Genomic DNA, 22253 nt, shown 5'->3' on the forward strand with positions numbered 1-22253 from the left:
AGAAATGTGTGGGAATCAGCTTTCTTGGTGTTTCATCTATTCAGCTGTTTAAAGCCTTTTTTTCTAGAAGTGTACTAGGAGTAGTCCACTTGTATACCCCTGTCTGCCTGTGTAATTAATGTACTGCAATGAGGAGGTAGACAGAAAGAAACTGAGAATGGAAGCTCTGAAAACACTGAGCAATATGAATCCATGTACACAATAGGATTTGTTCATTCATTTATTAAAACCAGTTTTGTTGTATTACCTTTAAGTATGGAGGATGGAGAACAATTGTTAACAGTCCTGCAACCTAAAGTCAAAGTCACAATATTCAGTGCAGGTGCAAAGAACCGCCAAACAAGTGCAAAAATATAAACAAGCTTTGGTTTCTATTTATTCTATACAGAATACACATCCTGAAATCAATTACAAGCCCCAAAAGTATGGGGCAGAAACAGAACAATATTTATTGATATTCTGAGGTTTACCTTGTTGACTATCTTGTTGAAACTGACTTTCTTTTCAAAACATGCGCTAAAAAGAGGCGCTAAGTGAACATAAAAAAGTAGAAGTCTAGTGTTCTTTTTGTAGTTATTTTCTGTGAGTAGGAACCTTAGATTCCAGTGTGGATAGTCTTTTCTCCATTGTCACTACAACTGCTTTGATCTGCCAAAACAGAAAGAAAAATGTGTTCCTTAGAGAACTATTTTAATCCTTAGTTATTTGCAAAAATAAAAATAGAAATTATGTAGTCTATTTTTAATATTTAATGATAAAGACTTCAGCAGGTGCAAATTACAAAATGTAATAAAACATAACAAATATTATGATCTTTAATAGTTATTACAGCACACTCCGAAACATTAATATCCTGACTATCCTAAAGCTATTGCAAATTTGTAATAACATTTTGCAATCTGCTAGCAGTTTGTTACACCAACAGATGTATTTTTATTTTATTTCATTTATTTTTTTTAATTTGGAATCGGCAATTATATTTTCTCATTTTCTCCCCCAATTTGGAAAGCCCAATTATTTTTTTATTTCAACCCAGTCACCGCTTTTTTCCCACCTCAGAGCTACAGTGTCGGAGGACCATGCAGCTCTGGGCAACTTACAGGCAAGCCCGCAAGCGCCCAGCCAGTCTACAGGGGTCGCAGGTGCTCAGTGAGCCGAAGACACTCTGGCTGGTCTAAGCCCTCCCTAACCGGGGTGCGCTCGGCCCATTGTGTGCTGCCCCCTGGGAACTCCCGTCCACTGTCGGCAGTGGAATAGCCTGGACTCGAACCGGCGATCTCCAGGCTATAGGGCGCATCCTGCACTCCATGCGGTGCCTTTACTGGATGCGCCACTCGGGAGTCCCTGTCCAACAGATGTATTTTGACATCTGTCTGCGACATGAGCAAATAAATACAAGACCAGACAACAAATGGTTTAAAGTTAAATATAAAAAGGAGCACACACAAGCACATTAGTAAAATGTGAAATTTAAAAATCAGATTGACCTTTTCCATCTCAGCTTCTACACACACCCTGGACTCAGGTTTATCTTCTTCATCTGGAAACACTATCTGCGGTGTGAATCCGAGCACATAACTAAACATCATAAATCAAAGTAAGAAAACGTGGTAAAATGTGTTGAAAAACACAAACAACATAATTTGTTACATTTTGGTCACTTGAGCATACTTCCTGAAAATTAATAGAAGCTAAATCACTTCAGGTCTCATTGTGTACATTTTATTATTATTATTATTTATTTCTTAGCAGACACTCTTATCCAGGGGGACTTACAATTGTTACAAGATATCACATTATTTTTACATACAATTACGTTTTTTTTTTACACATTATTTTTACATACAATTACCTATTTATACAGTTGGGTTTTTACTGGAGCAATCTAGGTAAAGTACCTTGCTCAAGGGTACAACAGTAGTGTCCCCCACCTGGGATTGAACCAACAACCCTCTGGTCAAGAGTCCAGAGCCCTAACCACTACTCCACACTGCTGCCCTATTTTAATAGCCTGTTCAGCCAATTAAGAGTTTCGTGAAGCATATTGGTGGGGTGGTGATTGGTGAGCAATGATAATACATGTTTTTTCAGGCATGTTTGTTGTTATAACCCTCCTATAGCCAATCATGTCCAACTGCTATGAGCTGCTACTTATATAAGCTTCAGTCTATGAACATGGTGATCTGCTGCAGATACTTTCGGAAAACCTTGTTTCCTTGATAGATTATTACATTTCAGCAGACAGACAAATCGGACTGTGATATTTTTTGTATCACGTAAGAATATTAAAACAGGTATCAGTACAAATATAACAATCATCTTAAGCTACACCGCATGTTGACAGGATGCTTAGTTTAGAAGCATCTGTTGACTTGGGAAGAGGAATCTCAAAGAAACACAACTGAAGAACCGTGTGTTGCCCTAGCACTTCTAATAACATGACCACAATGCTGCAGCAGTGTTGGCTTATGGAACTCTTCACAACAAGGCAAAGTTCCTGTACAGGGGAAATGACTCAAGCTACAGAAAACAATTGCATGCTTGGAAGACTAACACTAGTGAAAAAAGTACTGAATCAGAGATTCAAAACATGACACAGCAGTGTCACCAGAAATCATCAATGGGAGACTGATGTTCAGGAGATGCTGATGAAATGCTAAAGCATTCTTTCCGTTTTCCAATACGGGAAACCCTGTTTGCCAGAGATGGATGTATAGCACCTTTTTTACATACTTACGATCAATGCAGATAGTGTTATGTTAACATTGATAAATGCTCTTTCTTCCATAAACTAAACTTTTAAGCAGTTCCTAGCAAGAAGCATTTATCAGCCACTGAAGCACATATACCGTACTTGTGCATCAAGCTTAACCTTTGAGGAATTATTAAACTGGAAATACATTCCTTTGGAAGTTAAAGATAAATATAAAACTCCTCATACCTCTCAACCGACTTGATATTAAGGCAAAACACATCCCTTTTGTAGTCAAGGTGCTTTGGTGTGCATGTGTAGAGCCTACCCAGTTCTAAGGAACAGCCACCACAAGACAATGTTAAAAACAAGCTGAAAGGAAAAAATAAAGAAAGGAAAATAGGACAAATATGACAATACTGCAAGAGTAAATTAATGGGTTTAATTCTCTGTACAACATACTGAAATATATTAACAGGTGAATCAATGAGATTTTGAGTCTGAACAAGTCCACTTATAAATCATTGTGTAATCATTGACTACAGGGTTCAGCGAGTGTAGGAGGAGATAACAATTTTCTGAGTGGATAAAATCAAAAATATATGTTTTCATTCTAGTGAGACGATTATCTCCAAGTAAACTTGATGGTATAGTTATTACAAGTAATAGTAAAAAAAAAAAGTAAGCGATGTGCTGCTTCTACTTGGTTCTTAGTAAAGGTGAGGAACAATGGCACAATTTATAGTCTGCCATGGTGCCAGCAGGTGCCAAAAGATCTGAGGATCATTGCCTTTGTATTGCACTGTATAAAATCACCAGTGTCAACATACTTCATACTGTGGTAAATCATCGTGGATAAGGCTGGTCTCCACAGCTGACCACTCAGGAGCTGCATCAGGGTTTAAACCTCCTGGGCCAATAAGGGGCTACTTGGCCTGGTCCTGCCTGACTTTCTCTAGACACAGCAGGAGCAAGGTGAGCGGTGGGAAGGCATATAACAGTTGCCTTGGCCACTGGTGTGCCAAGGCATCTACCGCCAGCGGGTCCCCGCCTCCTATTATGGAGAACCAGAGGGGACAGTGGGTTGATACCTGGGAGACAAGAGAACATCTCTGCTCTCCCAAACCTCTCCCAAATGAGGCTACCACCTTGGCGTTCGCCTCCACTTTGAGGCACTGCGACCCTCCTAGAGAGGAGGTCCGCTGCCCAGTTTTTTTCACCCTGGGCAGACATACTGCCCGCAGTGAAAGCAGGTTCTTGTGTGCCCAGAGCAAGCTTACGGGCCACGTAACAGAGACTGGGCAACCTGAGGCCGACCTTGTGGTTGATGTAAGCCACCACTGTTGTGTTGTCTGCACGGACAAGCACGTGCATCCCATGAACCTTCTGTAATAAATGCTGCAAGGCTAGTTAAACTGCTTGCAGTTCCAAACATTTATGTGGGGACTGTGCCAAGGGGGGTTACACACCCCCTGCGCCCCCGTGTCATCCTACAAAGCGCCCCAGCTCAGGCTGGACGCGTCCGTGGTGACGTCCTCCCTTCTGGTGACACTGCCCAACGCTATGCAGATGAGCAGATGAGCAGGCTGTTTGCACCAAGTGAGTGCCTTAAGACAGTGACGAAACACTGTCAATAGGCGGTCACGGTTCATGCAGGCTGAAAATTACCTGCTGAACTAGGCTTGCAAGGGTGCATGTGCAAGAAACCCAAAAGTAGGGTCTGAGAAGCTGCTGACATCAAATAAAAACTCCACTGCCATTTTACACAGCGCCCCAGTGCAGGCTGAGGGCATCTGCTCAAGCAGCAACACCGCTTTACAGTAATGTAACAGGGCCACTGTGACAGACAGCGAGTTTATCCAAGTCATAAATCTCCCTCCCGACCTGTGAGAATGCGGTATAACAGGAACAGTGTGCCCCGGACTGGATGGGTTGGCAATTCATTCCAGGGAAAGTTGGAAGTTGGCCATCCAGAAAGGGAGCGGAGTCACAATACCAAAAGTCATCACCTTAATACGGTCGGTGATTTGGCAATTGCGGATGGAGAAAAAGCGATTGCACTCGCTACTGAAAGGGGCGTGACTGAGGGATGTGGTGAAGAGATATGTTCCTTTGTTATGTTTGCGAAAGGACCTGCAAAGAGTACAAATGAAAACTAACAGTGAGTGTTTTGTGTTGTTTTGTCTGTCTATTAACTATTGTGTGTGTCATTGTTAGACGGCTAAATTATTCAGGAGCTGTCGCTACAAAGCCAGCACCAAACCCTGGACTATATTGCACTACTGTTGTCACCGTAGTTGTTTTAATTCACCACTTGCATTAGGAGCACTCACTGTTGGAATTGTGATCATGTATGTGTTTAAAGTGTGTGTTATTATTATAAAGTATTATTTCGGGACTGAACCCTGTGGGTTTTGACTGGGCTTTACACATTGCTGTGTATAGCCAGTCTTATTATTTAAGCAACAATAAAGCTTCTTTTCATCGATAAACTGTGTTGGGTCGTTATTCTACTGCACTGCAAACCACTTTACCACAGCGTCGCAGTGTACAGGACTGTAAAAAACTGTAACACGGCAGGTCAAGACCCGAACCAAGTCCTCTGGTACTGGACCAGGGATAATACCGTGCTCAAAAACGGGTCTGTGATTTTGCACCAAATCAGAGCAGTATGGTACCAGGATGAAACAGTATGGTCGATTCGGTACAGGTACGGTGCCTAAGATCAATACAGTATGGTACCGGCTGGTACAATACGTTACCCTCGGTACAGCAACCTCATTCCCTGTTTGGTATGGGTATCGAGTCGGTGACCTACAGGTCTACTCTGTTCGCTTACCGCAAGAAGCAATATACAGGGATGCCCACCTATATAGCTTCTAGCAAATCAAAACAGTCCGAATGCATACAAGACTGAGGGAAGCCTGCTGTTAGAGGCCTAACAGCCTTCGTAATGGTGCTGCAGACACCAAAACGGCAACGAGATACAGTAAGAGACTGCAAGCAATCTGCGCCGAAGTGCGTATCTCAGTCAACGCACAGCTGCTGAGCCCAGAGCTGCACTCATGCTTCTGCACAAAAAAGACACAAGACAAAAACTCGGTATTACAGTTAAAATAATAATAATAATAATAATAATAATAATAATAATAATAATAATAATAATAATAATATAATTTTAAAAAACAAAACTTTTACTTTTAACTCCAGATGGAGCAAAGCAGCCTGTAACTCAAGTTGCTTAGTCCCTGGGAAGGGGCGACAGAAGCCGCCGGCTTCACATGAGGCACAAGGCCACTGTGGGACGCAACAAACAACAGGCTATGTGCACAAATTACATGTAATTATTAAAACTAAAACAACGTAAATAATATTTTTTGAGGATGCAACATCGACAATGGATAATTGCAAAGCATATGACATGGTTTATTTAGATTTCCAGAAAGCTTTTGACAAAGTCCTGCATAAAAGATTAATCCTCAAACTGAACGCAGTATGGATTCAAGGAAATGTTTGCACATGGATTAGGTAGTAGTTAACATGTAGAAAACAGAAAGTACCAATTAGAGGAGAAGCCTCAAGATGAAGCGAGGTAACCAGTGGAGTACCACAGGGATCAGTATTAGGCTCTCTGCTCTTCCTAATCTACATTAATGACTTAGATTCTGGTATAGTAAGCAATCTTGTTAAATTTGCAGATGACACAAAAATAGGAGGAGTGGCAAACACTGTTGAAGCAGCAAAGGTCATTCAAAATGATCTAGACAGCATTCAGAACCGGGCAGACACATGGCAAATGACATTTAATAGAGAAAAGTGTAAGGTACTGCAAGCAGGCAATAAAAATGTACATTATAAATACCATATGGGAGATACTGAAATTGAAGAAGGAACCTATGAAAAAGATTTAAGAGTTTATGTTGAGTTTATGTGGGGAAGCTATAAAAAAAAGGCCAACAAAATGCTCAGATATTTAGGGAAAAGTGTTGAATTTAAATCAAGGGATTTAATGTTAAAACTGTACAATGCATTAGTAAGATCTCATCTAGAATAGTGTGTTCAGTTCTGGTCACCTCGCTACAAAACGGATATTGCTGCTTTAGAAAGAGTGCAAAGAAGAGCGACCAGAATTATCCCTAAACTAAAACAAACAAGACTACCCGGTGATCTGATTCAAGCATTCAAAATTCTAAAAAGGTATTGACAGTGTCGACCCAGGGGACTTTCTTGACCTGAAAAAAGAAACAAGCACCAGGGGTCACAAATGGAGATTAGATAAAGGGGCATTCAGAACAGAAAATAGGTGGCACTTTTTTTACACAGAGAATTGTGGGAGTCTGGAACCAACTCCCTAGTAATGTTGTTGAAGCTGACACCCTGGGATCCTTCAAGAAGCTGCTTGATGAGATTTTGGGATCAATAAGCTACTAACAACCAAACAAGCAAGATGGGCCGAATGGCCTCCTCTCGTTTGTAAATGTTCTTATGTTATCGCATTAATCATTGTAAAACAATTTGCGAATAATAAATACAGATAAAAATGTCTTATCTGTCTATGGCTCCCTCGTTAGGTTCAGTCCTCTGAAGAATGATGCTGGTATCTGTGCATGCAGTCTTCTTATGCCCTTGGGGCGGGCATGACTGCGTCTCAAGCACTAGCACGCAGCTTTGGTATATCTATTTAGGTTCAGGAAATTTAGGAGGTAAACACCCATACGGTAATGGTTACATTTTGTACTTGATAGTGAACAGCATCCAAGTTCAGCTATCACGGTGCATTATTTCTTGGGCAGCACCTTCACTGAAACCTCCACGCTCTCTCCCAACAATCATTTCTTTCTGACTAGAGCGCAGGCCGGTTACCTGGTGGCTGTAGCTGCAGACAGAGATGTGAAAACTTGGGCCGGCGCAACAACGTCTGAACCACCGGGGGTGGAGGGGAGAAGTAGACGACAGGGGTAACAATGGTGACGAACAGCGACAGTGCAGCGACGTCTGGTTTACCAGGGGGAGCGAAGTAGGAGACAGGGGAAGAAACTGTGCCTGAAGATCAGGCCCAGCGACCAGGTCCAGACGCAACAGCAGGGTGTCTAGGAGCACGGGACAAGGGACCTGACCTACCAGCGCTGGATCGGTGCAGTGGGGTGGTGGTCGGGACTGGGGTGGAGGTGGTCTCTTCATCTCCACCTCCTCCGCCTCGGATTCTGGAACTGGCGGTGTCTCCTCCCCCTTTGGCTCTGGGGACAGTGGTGGCTCCTCCCTCTGGTTCTCAAAACAGCTGTGCTTCTCCCTCTGGCTCTTGAGATAGCGGTGCTTCTCCCTCTTTGGCACTCGGGATAGCAACAGCAACTCTCGCTCTGGCAGCTGCAACTTTTCCCTCAGTTGCTGATTTCTCTCTCGCTGTAGGCGGTTGGCCTCTTGTTCTGCAGCAGTGGCCTGTATCAACACCATTAACATTTCTTCCATTTTTGTTTTTTCTGCAGTTCTGAGCTGGGTTAGTATCCCACTTCTAAAACCACGTGTGGAACAGCTTCCGGGACAAGGCTGATCTGCGCCTTTGAAATATTTGACCCAGGAACTGCAATTCAGCACATTTTCTGCACTTATATTTTACAACAAAAACAAACAAAAAGGTTTAAACAAAATAATACAACACCCAAGTTCTGCTATCATGGTTCTTTCTTTCTCTCTTTCTTTCTTTCTTTCTCTTTCTACACTGTTCAGGTTGGGCAGCACCTTCATGAAACCTCCACATTCTCTCCCAACAAACACTTCTTTGTCTGCTTTTATAGGATGTGCCCAGGGGTTAATAATTCGATTACCACCTAGCCATATTCCACACTTTCCAATTAAATAATTACACAAACCAACACATGCACATGCAAAGCCTCTGTTCTGTCACAATACCTACCAGCTATGTTCATCATTTTGTGTCGAAAGACAGGTTTCATTACCTGCAACAACATTGTTGGTAGTTTCTGGAAAAAAAAAAGTGAAATAAAATCAGCTATACAATATACAAGACTGTGATTCATATTTGAAAGCAGGCAGGATATCAATTGTTACAAATCCCAATTGATTAACATGTATACTGATATAGCTTTATCCTAAATTACAACTACAATGAACCATGGCTGTTCTGTCTCCTCCATTTTTCATCAGAAATGTTCTTGCTCAACTTAAGGTGCTGAGCGTAAATTACCTACAAAAATGAAGACAGGCTGTGACGGGGCACCCCCGCCCCTGTGTTTATTTGTATTATTTTTGTATTGCTGGTATTGTTATTGTTTGGGTGTATTGTGTGTTAGTATTAGTAATTTTTTTTTTTTCTTTTACTCGGGATCGATGATCTAGAGAGGCTTTTACAGATAATGAGGTCGGTGGTTCTAATTTCATTATGTTACAGTGATAAAATACCTTCGATGTGACACAGTTGTTAGACCTAATTTGCAGTCTACTTGAATGCTGGCACTGGCCAGCGCTATGATACATCCAGAACACAATTAAAACAATCTGCATGTAACTGTTGTTTCTCTGCAAAGAGGATCAATAATAAAAACAAACTCCTTTGATTAGGAGCTGTGTTACCAGCTTGTGTTTTGTGGAATTAGCTTTGTGATGCACCTGCATTTTTCTGCACTGTACTGCATTTCTCTTTTGTTGATGTGACGATACAGAAAGACCCACCTACTTCTGTGGTTGTCATGTTGACATTATTGAAAACTTCTCACTTGTGTGGGAAGGCACTTGAAACATGTGGCCAAAGATACTTTATGATGTGGCTTCATTATTTTTTTGAGGTCAACGATCAAAGGCTCAAAGTAACCACATGTTTTTTTTGTTACAGTTCCTGTTTGCAACCTTGTAGCTCAAACTGGGTTGAGTTGATGTTGGAGAGAAACGAGTTCAGCTAATTTTCGATTGATCCACTTATGGGTCATTCCATACCAACTCAACCAGAGCCGTTGGGGGTTTTCGGGTCCGCTGAGTGCAGAAGTGCAAATTTTTTTAATTTTTTTTATTTCCCCTTCAAAAAAGTGAAAAAGTGACCCTGACCAGAAAAATCACCCAGGGCTCAACTCAGACGCTACCAGCATGTGAAGTACCTCATTCAACTCATAATGAATGGGGCTTTGGAGAACAAATATACCAGGAGCACCTTACTCACCTAACGCAAGTTACCAGATGAGGGGTACATGACAAGTTTTATTCGAACTTCAGCCCAGTCCTTTAGCCTGTAGGGGATGCAGGTCCTAAAATGTTAGTATTGCTCAGAGAACACTTAGGACCAGTCTTCTAAATTTTGTTAAACACTTTTGGTTTCAAGTCCCCCCACTGGTTATTAACCACTAACGGGGGGGGGGGGGGGGGGGGGAGGCTTTAAGAGATCACCCAAAAAGACATTTTTGGATAGATGTTGATGAGATCTATAAGCATCAAGCAAAACATTTTGGATTTTTGGCAGATATTTTAAGTTGCATTTGTCATGCATTCGAGCTCTGCTTATGGCCACTTTGGTGAGGCTAAAGTACCACATAGTCCTAACCGAACTGGCATTATTCTTCAATGTTGCGTTGTCTGGAGTTAGATCTAGAGCAAAAGTTGACAGGGTGTGCTTCCAGTGGCACTAGGGGGTTATGAATAGGTGTCTACCTAAATCGTGATTTCGTGGAAATCTGGAAACTGAGGGGTCACCGTGAAATTCACTTATTTTAGGGGCCAATGCATACCGGACAAGTACGGAGAGAAGAAAAAAGAAACCTTGTTTAAATGAACTGCTGCACAAACTACGTATCTTCCTTCTGTAAATAGGCTTTTTTTATTCCTTTGCTGTCCTTCACTGCACTTAGGCAAAAGAAACCCCAAAACAACGTCCTTATACAAATAACATTTACAAAAAAATACTCCAAAGCGGTTAACATTCTTGTTTACTGTTCAAATGACAATGATGTTTTAATCAGCCTATCAGTGCGTCTGTACTGGCTTTTCTGTGACCTGTACTGTACAGTAGGGGGTGGGACAAAGTCAGTGCTGCATTGGTTTGATGTACATTGCTAGTTTTCAGCATTGGAGGTAAAATACCAGAAATGGACGACAAAGCAAAAAAAAAAAAAAAAAAAGTATATTTCAGCTGATGATTGTGTCAAGATATTTCCCAAAGAATCAGTACATGCAGATGGAGGTAATTGTTTTGCACATCTTGTAATGTGTCTGAAGAAAATATGATCGATCGCTATTTAGCTTCAGAATCACACATTAAAACAAAAGGCTACCACAGAGGCTGCTGAACAGAACGCAAAATAAACAGCTTTCAGAAAACAAACTGGAAAGTCAGCACAGATGAAAAGTATTCCTGTCGATTGTAGCCAAGTTAAATCAGTACTACAGGTACGATCTAGCACAGCCACCTCGCTTCAAACAACTTGCTGCTTACTTTTTAAACACAGTTAAAATTTTAAACCCAAATAGGCACATTCTTTGTTTTGATTCGGTACTAATAAAAAAAATGACTGGATGGGACAAATAACATGACAATGAACGTGCTGCATATATTGCCTTTATTAAAGTATACCGGATGCCCTTGGGTAACCGAGTTTATGTTTTTTTTGTTACAGTTCCTGTTTGCAACCTTGCAACCCTGGATAAGGGCGTCTGCTAAGAAATAAATAATAATAATAATAATAATAATAATAATAATAATAATAATAATAGAGCAGCATCAGACTTTTTTGTCAAATCAAGTTTGACAAAACTGCAATTACTGGCCACTTCAACTCTACCAGACGTTCAAAACATATAATATACTGTGTTCCATCTTGTTTGCATATCCTGTATTAACTTTAGTGGTGCATTTTCTGTGTTCAGCATTTCTGTTTGTTAACTATTTAAAGCACTCGTTGCCAGCTCGCTTTTTTAAAAATGTGCAACCAGTCTTTTTGCTGTTGCCACTAATGTGTGTACGGCTTGAACATCCTTCAAACTGTTCTGAATCCATAGGTTTATATTGTGCCCTGCACAGCGCACACTTGCCACACCATTAAAAAGTGCCCCAGTATGACCATTTACATGCGTAAGTAAAGGCATTGCTCTGCAAATGTTTCGACAGGGTGTATCACATTTTTAAATGCAGCTCCCTACACGATGTATCAACATCCACTATCAGGTATGTTATTTATTTTGCTCGGGCACTTTTTGGCTTGATTTTCTTTCCAAAATATCATGCCACTGTAGGTAGTTCCTTTTGTTTTTTCGTACTCACAATGTCATATTTTGTTGGATGGAGCCTCACTAAATGGTCCCGCAGGTTTGTGGTATTGCCGGAGAAGCTCAGCAAACTTTCACAAATGCTGCATTTTACCGTTACATTTTGTTCTTTAGAAAAAAACTTCCAAACGTCGGACAGCATTGTTAATAATTTAACAGAGAAAGCTTTACTCCTGTTGCAGCTATACTGGTATTTCACTGGGTTTTTTCTGTTCACACTTTTAACTGAGTTCCCAGGCTGATTTTAGAAAATGTTTGGGTGTAGATGTGTGTGGGGGGGCAGGGTTTTGAAAGAAATAGAAAGCAAAGGCGGGGAACTAGAGTACAGTTTTATATAATTTAATTTCGTCCTTATAAAATGGATTAATGAAACAACATGTGGTTTCACCGTATTCATTTTGTTTTGATCCATCGATGGTTATTGGACCGATTCGATGCATGGATCCATCGTCCCAGCCCTAACAATTACATTACCTCAGATTGCAGAACGATTTTGGGTAACAAACCATTGCCTGTTGATGTTATGCACAATATTATATATACATACATACATACACAGTGCCTATAGTAAGTATTCACCCCCCCCCCCCCCCCCGGACGTTTTCACAGTTTGTTGTGTTACAACCTGAAACCTTTATGCATTTAAATGGGATTTTTTCCCCTTTGATCTACACAACCTACTCAACACTTTCAATGTGTGAAAAAATGGGGGGAAGGAACAAATCTATTAAAAATAAAAACCTGAAAAAGTATTCACCCCCTTTGCTATGACACTCCTAAATAAGCTCAGGTGCAACCAATTGCCTTCTGAATTCACACAATAAGTTAAATGGAGTCCATCTGTGTGCTGTGTGCAATAAAAGTGGTTCACATGATTTCAGACTAAATACACCAGTCTCTGTAAGGTCCCACAGTTGGGTAGTGCATTCAAAGCAAAAGATACTACCACGAAGACCAAGGAGCTTTCAAAACAAACATAACAGAACATCACCCAGGTAACACCGTCCCTACTGTGAAGCATGGTGGTGGCAGCATCATGCTATGGGGATGCTTTTCATCGGCAGGGACTGGGAAGCTTGCCAGGGTAGAGGGCAAAATAGATGGAGCTAAATACAGGCAAATCCTTGAGGAAAACCTGCTTCAGTCTGCAGAAGACCTAAAACTGGGACGGAGATTCACCTTACAGCAGGACAATGACCCCATGCACACAGCCAAAGCGACACTGGAGTGGCTTAAAAACAAGAAAGTGAATGTCCCAGTCAAAGCCCGGACTTGAATCCGATTGAGAATCTGTGGCAAGACTTGAAGATTGCTGTCATTATAGGATACGTGTATAAGCTGATAATCATAAGTGAACTGCATTCAAAAATTTTATTTTTAAATGAAAATGTAAATCTTGTCAATTTCAATAAAATGGTCACCCAAAGCAAGGGGATTTCAGTCTGAAGCCCAAGTCAATTAAAAGTCTGAAATGTATATAACACGGTGTTAGAACACTGGCCTAAGTATATTCAGTCTTGAACAAAGAAGACTACACGGCGATCTGATTCAAACATTCAAAATCCTAAAAGGTATAGACAATGTCAACCCGGGGGACTTCCTTGACTTGAAAAAAGAAACAAGGACCAGGGGTCACAAATGGAGATTAGATAAAGGGGCATTCAGAACAGAAAATAGGAGGCACTTTTTTACACAGAGAATTGTGAGGGTCTGGAACCAACTCCCCAGTAATGTTGTTGAAGCTGACACCCTGGGATCCTTCAAGAAGCTGCTTGATGAGATTCTGGGATCAATAAGCTACTAACAACCAAACGAGCAAGATGGGCTGAATGGCCTCCTCTCGTTTGTAAACTTTCTTATGTTCTTATGTTCTTATGTTCTATAAAAGTGTCTTTGTTAGATGTTCTCCGAGTTAACTAGCATGTTACCTAATTAACCTTTTGTCACCAATTATGAGGGACCTATAAATATAGGTAGCATAGGCACAAGTTTGTCATTCCTGAATGTAAGGGAGCAGAAAATGGCAAAATACGCTCAGTTAAGCAAAGAAAAAAAGACAGTCTAATTATTTTAAGAAATGAAGGTAGACCATCAAACGACTTGAAGAAATTGGCACTCATGAGGACCGAACAAGGTCAGGCAGGCCAAGGGTGACCTCAGAATCAGTGAACAAGTTCATTAGAGTCACAAGTCTGCGAAACCGGCGATTAACTGCTCCTGAAATACAAGCTCAGCTAAATGCTACTAGAAGTACAGATGTTTCAACATCAACTGTTCAGAGGAGATTGCGTGAAGCTGGCCTAACTGGAAGAATTGCTACAAAGAAACCATTGTTAAGAGTGCAGAATAAGAGGAAGAGACTTGCCTGGACCAAAAAACACAGAAACTGGACGTTTGAGGAGTGGAAGTCGGTCTTATTGATCGATGAGTCAAAATTTGAAATATTTGGGTCCAACCGCCGAGTATTTGTAAGATGCAGAGAGCGAGCGCATGAGTTCTGCATGTGTGGTTCCCACTGTCAAGCATGGAGGAGGAAGTGTTGTGGTCTGGGGTTGCTTTGTTGGTGACAGAGTTGGTGATCTTTACCAAGTCCATGGCACGCTCAACCAGCATGGCTATCATAGCATACTTCAGAGGCATGCCATTCCATCAGGATTACGGCTAGTTGGGCAGTCCTTCATTCTTCAGCAAGATAATGACCCGAAACACACCTCAAAGCTGTGCAAGAACTATCTGGCGAAGAAGGAAAGTGAAGGACAACTCAATCTAATGACCAGGCCTGTCCAGTCTCCAGACCTCAATCCCATAGAACTTGTATTGGACGAACTGGACAGAAGAGTCAAAGCAAAGCTACCCACAAGTGCCCTACATCTCTGGGAATTGCTGCAGAAGAGCTGGGAAGACATGTCGGGTGATTTCCTGCTGAAACTTGTTAACCGAATGCCTCGTGTTTGTGAGGCTGTTATTAAGGCAAAGGGTGGCTATTTTGAGGAATCCAAGATTTAGAGACAATTTTCAATTCTCTTGAACATTGCTTTGATACTCCTTATGTTTTGTTTTGTACATTGTAACATGTGTTTTCATTTTCAAGTATTTACAGAAACATATACGACGTAAAACATGGTCAATTATGAAAAAAACCTAGTTTCCAGCAAGTGTACTCAAACTTTTGACTGGTACTATATATATATTATATTATATATATATACACACACACACACACATACACCCACTAAACAAAACTAAAAAACCTTTTGTGCACTGCAATGCTTAAATCTTTACAAAGGTGCTGACCAATATAAGGTAATGTCTATAAAGAAAGTGATTACCTCTCTCAATTTATGCCAACTAGCCAGGAATGTTCCTACAAACCTTTACCCTTATGATTCAGAGCTGCAGAGAACTTCAGTCACACCCCTTGTGGTTTTTCTCATGGATCCATACTACTCAAATTTTCCAAGATTCAATTCATTTTATTGAACAAACTTCAAAAAATATATATATTTTTAAAAACATTTCTGATCCACGTCTACAACGGCTTTCAACTTTTAGTTTTCATCAGGTAGTGAATATTATCAATTAGAGCACACCCTATTTATCTTGAGACCCAGCAAAAAAAAAATGTTTCTCAATTTGAAAACTTTTCTGCTCTTCTTTGTATTTGGGGTGTGTGACAGAGATCGAATGAGTCTTAGTGTTAGATCTCCCTCTCGACCTGTGATGGCACGGTGCACGAGGAACAGAGTACCCTTAATGAAATGGCACGACAATTTATTCCGTAGGGTAGATGGAAGTCGGTCAGTTTGGAAGGGGGCGGAGCTATGGCACCCGAGCTCAGTGACCCAGACGGTAAGCGGCGTGGCATCCGAGGACTGGAGGAGCGGATGCGCTCGTTAACCTCGGGGTCATGGGCGAGGGTATAAATAGGGGGCATGGCTTGAGTGATCTGTTCCTTTGCATATGGTTAAATTATATAACCGAGAAGGAGCCCGTATTTGTGAAATCAACCGTGAGTGTTTTGTGTCTTTTGTTTGCACCATTAGCACTTGAATCACGCACTGTCTTTGTGTTTGTGTTTTGTGTGGGTGTCTGAACAGGACTTTTGGGGTTGCGGGTCAAACCCGTGGATTACAAATAGAAGTGATACACGCCGCTGTATCACTTCCAGCACTATTATTATTTGCAGGTTTGCCTTAAGGCTCTGGACATTTATTAAATTAAATAAACACCCTTGCACCTGTACCAACGTTGTCTGTGTGATTATTCTGCACTGCACTCACCTGCACGTCATTACCACTTTGCCACAGGGTGAAAAACATACAACCAACAAAAAAATGTCAATTCATTATTTTTATTTAACTAATTACATGTGCACTGTAGTGGACATTGGGACTCGCATTGTAGAACAAATGCGACTAGCTTAACAATTAGCCACAATGAGAAATAACACCATATTTGGACCACTCTGATGTAAACTAGTATGTGTTAAGACATTTATCTTTATATTTATTTGAAAGTTTCTAAACAACTTAAACAAGTAATAAACAAACAAGTAATACAAAAACATTTCTACATTCACATTAAAACGTCTGCTTGTTTTATGCGATTTGGATGTGGTATTCCTTGAAACAATTCCCCTTTTTTGGCAACACAGAGGAACATTTTGCATTTAGTGCACATCACGTAGGTTTTCTTATCACAGCCTTTTCTTTGGCATCTTGCTGCATGTTTGTCGGGCATCATCTCTGGCAAATGCAGAGCTCCTCATTTTCTCAGGAATTGGTCTGGTTGCGGCACCCATTTTTTGCGCTGTAGCTCATAATCATCATCACTGGAATCTGTGATTACACCATCACCTGAGGTACAGACTGTGCCTGTGCAATCAGCTCTTGAGCTAGCAGCAGCTTGAATTCCAAGTATTGTTTGGTGTTTTTGGCACGACGTTCCAATGCAATGCTGTCTGACTTGTACTGAATCCAGGAGTTGGTTATTGCCAAGTCGAAGCAGTGGAAGATGACCCGCACAGTCAATTTCCTGGTCCTACTTGCCATCCTGTAGAAACTCAGCATGCGTTTGCACATATCCACTCCACCCATGCTGCTGTTGTATTCATTGATGACAGCCAGTCGTGCTACCTGGATGTGCCTCTTCTCTTTACTGGACCATCTTGTACAGTAGTCCTCTATCCCATATGCTGTGGAGGCCATGAGCACAGGCTTGTTGTCATACCACTTTGTGACAGCAATTTCAGGGGTTCTTCTGGTCATCATCTCTGTTGCTCCTCTTCCGTGTTGTTTCAAAATGTTGTCATCAATCAATCAACATTCTTTTGCGATTCTGGACTTTATTAGTTTTATTTTTATTTTTTTTAAATTTAGTCGTTGCCAATTAGTTTTTATTATTTTCTCCGCAATTTGAAATGCCCAATTATTTTTTAGGCTCAGCTCACCGCTACCACCTCTGTGCTGACTCGGGAGGGGCGAAGATGAACACACGCCGTCAGCCGCCCACTTCTTTACACTCTGCAGACACACCTTGCAGCCGCCTCAGAGCTACAGCGTCGGAGGACAACGCAGCTCTGGGCAGCTTACAGGCAAGCCCGCAGGTGCCCGGCCACACTACAGGGGTCGCTTGTGCGCGGTGAGTCGAGGACACCCTGTAAACTGCTCTAAACACTGAGTGATTACTTCCTGTGATGTAATAATATTCAATAGAAATTGTATAAAAACAAAGTTTGAAAATATATTATTTTTAAACGTACCTTTTTTCCTTCCATAAAACGTGCTTATTGACACCGTCGCCATTTTGTACACATCAGAAATGCAAAAATATTATGTCATTGCAAAGCCCAGGATGTCCACAAGAGGGCCCAGCAGGAATTAAGTGTGTAGGATTAACCAGCTTTTTGCAACACTTAGGCCTAAAAACTGATTGTCTACTACAGAGGACAAAAGTCAATCAGTGCGTTTACATTAGTATGAGAATTCCGATATTTTTCGGAAAATTAAGTTTTCTGAAAACTAGCCTAATTTCGATACCAAAAGTCACGTAAACACAGTTTTCGGAAAATGTATCGGAATATTCAGAAAGTCAGTTTTCGGAAAGCAACACCTAGAAATTTCCGATTATATTCCGAAAACTAACAAAATGTATATCATGTAAACACACCTTTCGGAAAACTTATTCCGATATTCCAAACTCTGACCTTCATTCCTGCACGTGGTTTTAGAAAACAGAGAAAATAATAATAATCTGTAGTCAGTCTGCATGCATCCATTTGACTGGTTAGGGATATAAAGTAATACATTTGTTAACGTCCGTATGTATTTGTTAATAGCCCATACTGAAGCAGCAAATGCTTTCCAGCTTTAAAATGACGTGAGAATTTAAAATAATGTCTGCACAAGAAACTGTTAATATAGAACAGGATGACCTGTTGGAAAGGCTGATTGCACATTGGGGGGAATCTGAATAGAGCTATAGGATAGTAATTTTTGAATTTAAGACCTGACACTTCAATCCATGTATACAGTTGAATTCTAATGAGATTTTCTATCGTTAATCATGTTAACACAGAAAAATGACGTTTTGAAAACATTAGTTTTCGGAACACGCTTTGCCATGTAAACGTATTGATTGGCTGGGTCTCAGGAGGATTTATACAACTCTTCATTGGTAACTTTTAATCACATTCAAATTAGTTACATTGTTTTCCTGTTTAAATGGTTTAAATAGTTAAATAATTTACTGAAATCTTAATGATACAATATTATTAACACACAAACATGATTATCAAAAGAATATTCGTTATCTTAACACATACATAATTAACAGTGACATACAAAAAAAAATCTCATAAATGGTGTGACTAACACTAAAACAGCTATTATTTATGTTTAATCTATTACCAATTGAAGAGTCAATTACCTCATATCACAACAAGACGAACTAGAAAACAGATATTGGATGGCCTTCATATGTTCAAACTTTGGTATTAACTGGAACACAATCTATTGATATACCTCATCTTCATATGTAATTATATAAAATTAGAGACTTAGATTGATTACTAGTTATCTTGAATCTACAAATTAGGTAAAACTTTATTAAATTACAAAAGGACACTCTCAATACCATTAGGGGCAGCAGTGTGGAGTAGTGGTTAGGGCTCTGGACTCTTGACCGGAGGGTTGTGGGTTCAATCCCCAGTGGGGGACACTGCTGTTGTACCCTTGAGCAAGGTACTTTACCTAGATTGCTCCAGTAAAAACCCAACTGTATAAATGGGTAATTGTATGTAAAATAATGTGATATCTGTATAATGTGAAACAATGTATAATGTGATATCTTGTAACAATTGTAAGTCGCCCTGGATAAGGGCGTCTGCTAAGAAATAAATAATAATATATATATATATAACAGCTGACTCCCAAAATCACAACATTCTGCACAGAGAATTAAAGGGCCTCAGCAGACAAGGGGTTAAGCGACTGATCACTGATGAGCATTCTGACCCATCACAAGCCAACCTGACAGCATGCCAATATATTACAGCCTCCAGCCAATCACATTCATAATTACACAAGTTTACAACTGCTGGCAATTTACTCTTTACTATACATCTGTCCGTGTCTAAAACAATTTTTAGCATTTTTTTTTTTTTTTTTGGAGCGGGGGATGACTGAATATGTCGGATACTGACACATACGTGGAACAAAATTATATACATCCCTTTTATCAATGGTACATTTGTTGGCATCAATGCAATACAAATGATTATTCTCCAGCCCACAAACAAATAACGTACAAGACCGCAAAATAACTTTTCAGCAGTATCAGGCCCACTTCATCTTCACTCCTCATTCGTGAAAAGGAGTCCCCAAGTGGCAGTTTGCACTGACAGCAGAGGAAGACTGCTGGTGGAGTGTAGTCTTCATCGTCCTTCTCCTGCTGACACATAAACGTCCTGTCGTCTTCTTCAACATACATCTGCTCATCCCCACAGCCTTCCGCCATTTTAGATAACAAGCTACGACACAAATATATTAACATTTAAGTCTTCCTTAGGGGAGTCATAAAACTTAAAACACAAAACTGTATGATAACGTTGTTTAAATTAAATATATTATTCGAGTTTATTTTTTTTATTTACAAATCTGTTGCATTACATTTTTGCACTCTGCAGTCTTCGGGAACGATTGCGGATCACCTCAAAACACGCCAGAAGACCTATGACTACTGACATCTAGTGGCCAGCAGCGGTCTTGCTCGTGTTTAGTGTTCCGCGTTTCCGTTTTAATCCGAATTTTACCGAAACATACAGGATTTAACTGGACGTAGATTTTTACTATGATACCCGTTTTTTTCTATTATTCAATATTTTTTTCGTTACGATTTTCTAGTAAATACATAATATTTTGATTAAAATGCGGTTTTATTTTGACTCCGACATTGCAATAAGCAGCCCAACACTGTATCATAGGATACAGCAGACGTTTTGACGTCAGATGATCAAATAACGCTCAAACGTGGTTCTCTGTCACTTCACAAACACATTATCAACTGATTATTGTGGCAATTGCTGGGCGTAGTAACTACTATCTTGATCAAACACTAAATTGAAATGAAATACTTACATGCAGTAGTAAATCCAAAAGTACCGGATCGCCAACAAAATATAGATTTCTTAAACAAAAATGATACAAATTCACGTGTTTTTTCATTGAGCTTGAGGTAACATTTAATAGGTAATGCAGCACTTTTGTAATGCAGCACAGTGACTCTTCCAGGCGCGCTCTCCTCCACGGGACCAGGCCTTGCCACATCCCTGCTGTCAAGTAGACCCTGCCGACTGCGTAGGCCTGCTCACCTCGGTGAGTCAGGCCTTGTAAACAAACACTGTGCTCTTCCCTATACTATCTTTCTACCGTGTTTTTGCTGTCTGCTTCAACTCACCCACAGCGGCTTCGGCCTTGTGTCCCCCTGATAAACGCTACTTGCTGACCAGGTGTGTGACTGTACGGTTAGGGTAGGCACATTTGCGTAGCGGGCTGGCCGGTGCTTCGGTACCGCGGCGCACGCATAGCCCTTGATACTTAGGTATCTCGGTGCACGGCGCTCGGGACGCACAGTACCCACTGCTACAAAGCTAGTGTGGGAACGCACGGTGCTGCACGGTACTCTGTGTGCATGGCGCTCCGGACGCACGGCGCTCCGGACGCACGGTGCATGCGGTGTACACGGTGCTTGGCCACTGCCTCAGACCTAGCACAACAGCTCACGGTGCTGCACAATACTCATTGCGCATGCACAGTGCACACGATGCTTGGTACTACACTAGTGCACAAGCATACGATGCTGCACAGTACGTGCTGCACAAGGTGCCCACGGTACTCAGTGCGCGGTGTTAGCTACCCACTGCTACAGCGCTAGTGGGTGAGCGCACAACGTTCACACTTAGCCAGTGCTTGAGCGCAGTGCAAGTGGTGTTTAGTCCACGACCCATGCAAAACACCAGGCCCATGTAAGGCAAGTCAGGGTTCCACCCCTGCACGGCCTGCAACGCCAATATCCCGCAAGAGGACAAGCATACCGTCTGTGCGCGGTGCTTGGGCATTCAACATGCCACCTTGGCCCTCGAGAGGGACGTGGCCTGTAGCATCTGTGAGGCTTTCCAGCCCCGGGTGAAAGAAGCTCATTTGGAGAGGGCCACGAGGGCGAGCTCCACGTCCCCAAACAAAAGTACGAAGAGCTAGGGAGAGGCCGAATGGCAGCACAGCAAACTTGTAAACGCTTCTCTGAAAAGAGAAGCTGAGATACTTCCTGTGCTCTGGATGAATGGGAACATTAAAGTACGCGTCCCTTAAGTCCACGGTGGTGAACCAGTCATCCAGCCCAACATGTGACGATGAGTCAGCATCTGGAACCTCCTTTCTTTTAGGAACCCGTTGAGGAGCCTCAGGTCTAGGATGGGGTGAAAGCCACCATCTTTTCTGGACACCAGAAAATACCTCGAGTAGTACCCCCCTCCGTGGGAGGTGGGGTCTATGAGACGAATGGCTCGCTTGCACAGCAAGACGGCCACTTCCTTCTGAAGTACTGAGGCCTGGAGAGCGTCTGTCACAAAAGTTTTCATGATACCTCGAAATGGAAGAGGTTGCAAGCGGAACTGAAGCGCATAACCGTTTTGCACGGTGGCGAGCACCCAGGTGTCCGAGTGCACCAAGTACATGTGCACCATGTACCGTGCAGCAATGTGCATTCGTGCACTGGCGCCGTAGTAGTGGGTACCAAGCAC

The 22253-nt window shown here is 41.5% G+C and overlaps 1 protein-coding gene across 2 annotated transcripts; it reads right to left on the minus strand.

Annotated features, from left to right (window-relative positions):
• Nucleotides 1-243: 243 nt before the first annotated feature.
• On the minus strand, nucleotides 244-20672 carry LOC117406687 (protein Mis18-alpha-like). 2 transcript variants are annotated; one of them, XM_059028716.1, is made up of 6 exons: nucleotides 20593-20672; nucleotides 19780-19985; nucleotides 8604-8670; nucleotides 2942-3064; nucleotides 1488-1578; nucleotides 244-648 (listed from the first exon to the last, which is right to left on the minus strand). In XM_059028716.1, exons 2-6 carry the CDS (start codon nucleotides 19970-19972, stop codon nucleotides 574-576), a joined length of 549 nt encoding a protein of 182 aa, XP_058884699.1. In that variant the 5' UTR covers nucleotides 19973-19985; nucleotides 20593-20672; the 3' UTR covers nucleotides 244-573. The 2 variants fall into 2 exon arrangements, with proteins under 2 accessions (XP_058884699.1, XP_033866837.2); XM_034010946.3 differs by lacking the exon at nucleotides 20593-20672 and adding an exon at nucleotides 20125-20196.
• Between the last annotated feature and the right edge of the window lie 1581 nt (nucleotides 20673-22253).

Source organism: Acipenser ruthenus, chromosome 8 (assembly GCF_902713425.1).
Source record: "Acipenser ruthenus chromosome 8, fAciRut3.2 maternal haplotype, whole genome shotgun sequence".
Lineage (NCBI taxonomy): Eukaryota > Metazoa > Chordata > Actinopteri > Acipenseriformes > Acipenseridae > Acipenser > Acipenser ruthenus.

Coding starts and splice junctions, on each gene's coding strand:
- LOC117406687 (XM_059028716.1), bottom strand. CDS start 19,972: ATGGCGGAAGGCTGTGGGGATGAGCAGATGTATGTTGAAGAAGACGAC. Junction 8,671..19,779: donor GGGCCTGATACTGCTGAAAA/GTTATTTTGCGG, acceptor TTTTTTTTCCAG/AAACTACCAACAATGTTGTT. Junction 1,579..2,941: donor AATATCAAGTCGGTTGAGAG/GTATGAGGAGTT, acceptor TATGATGTTTAG/TTATGTGCTCGGATTCACAC.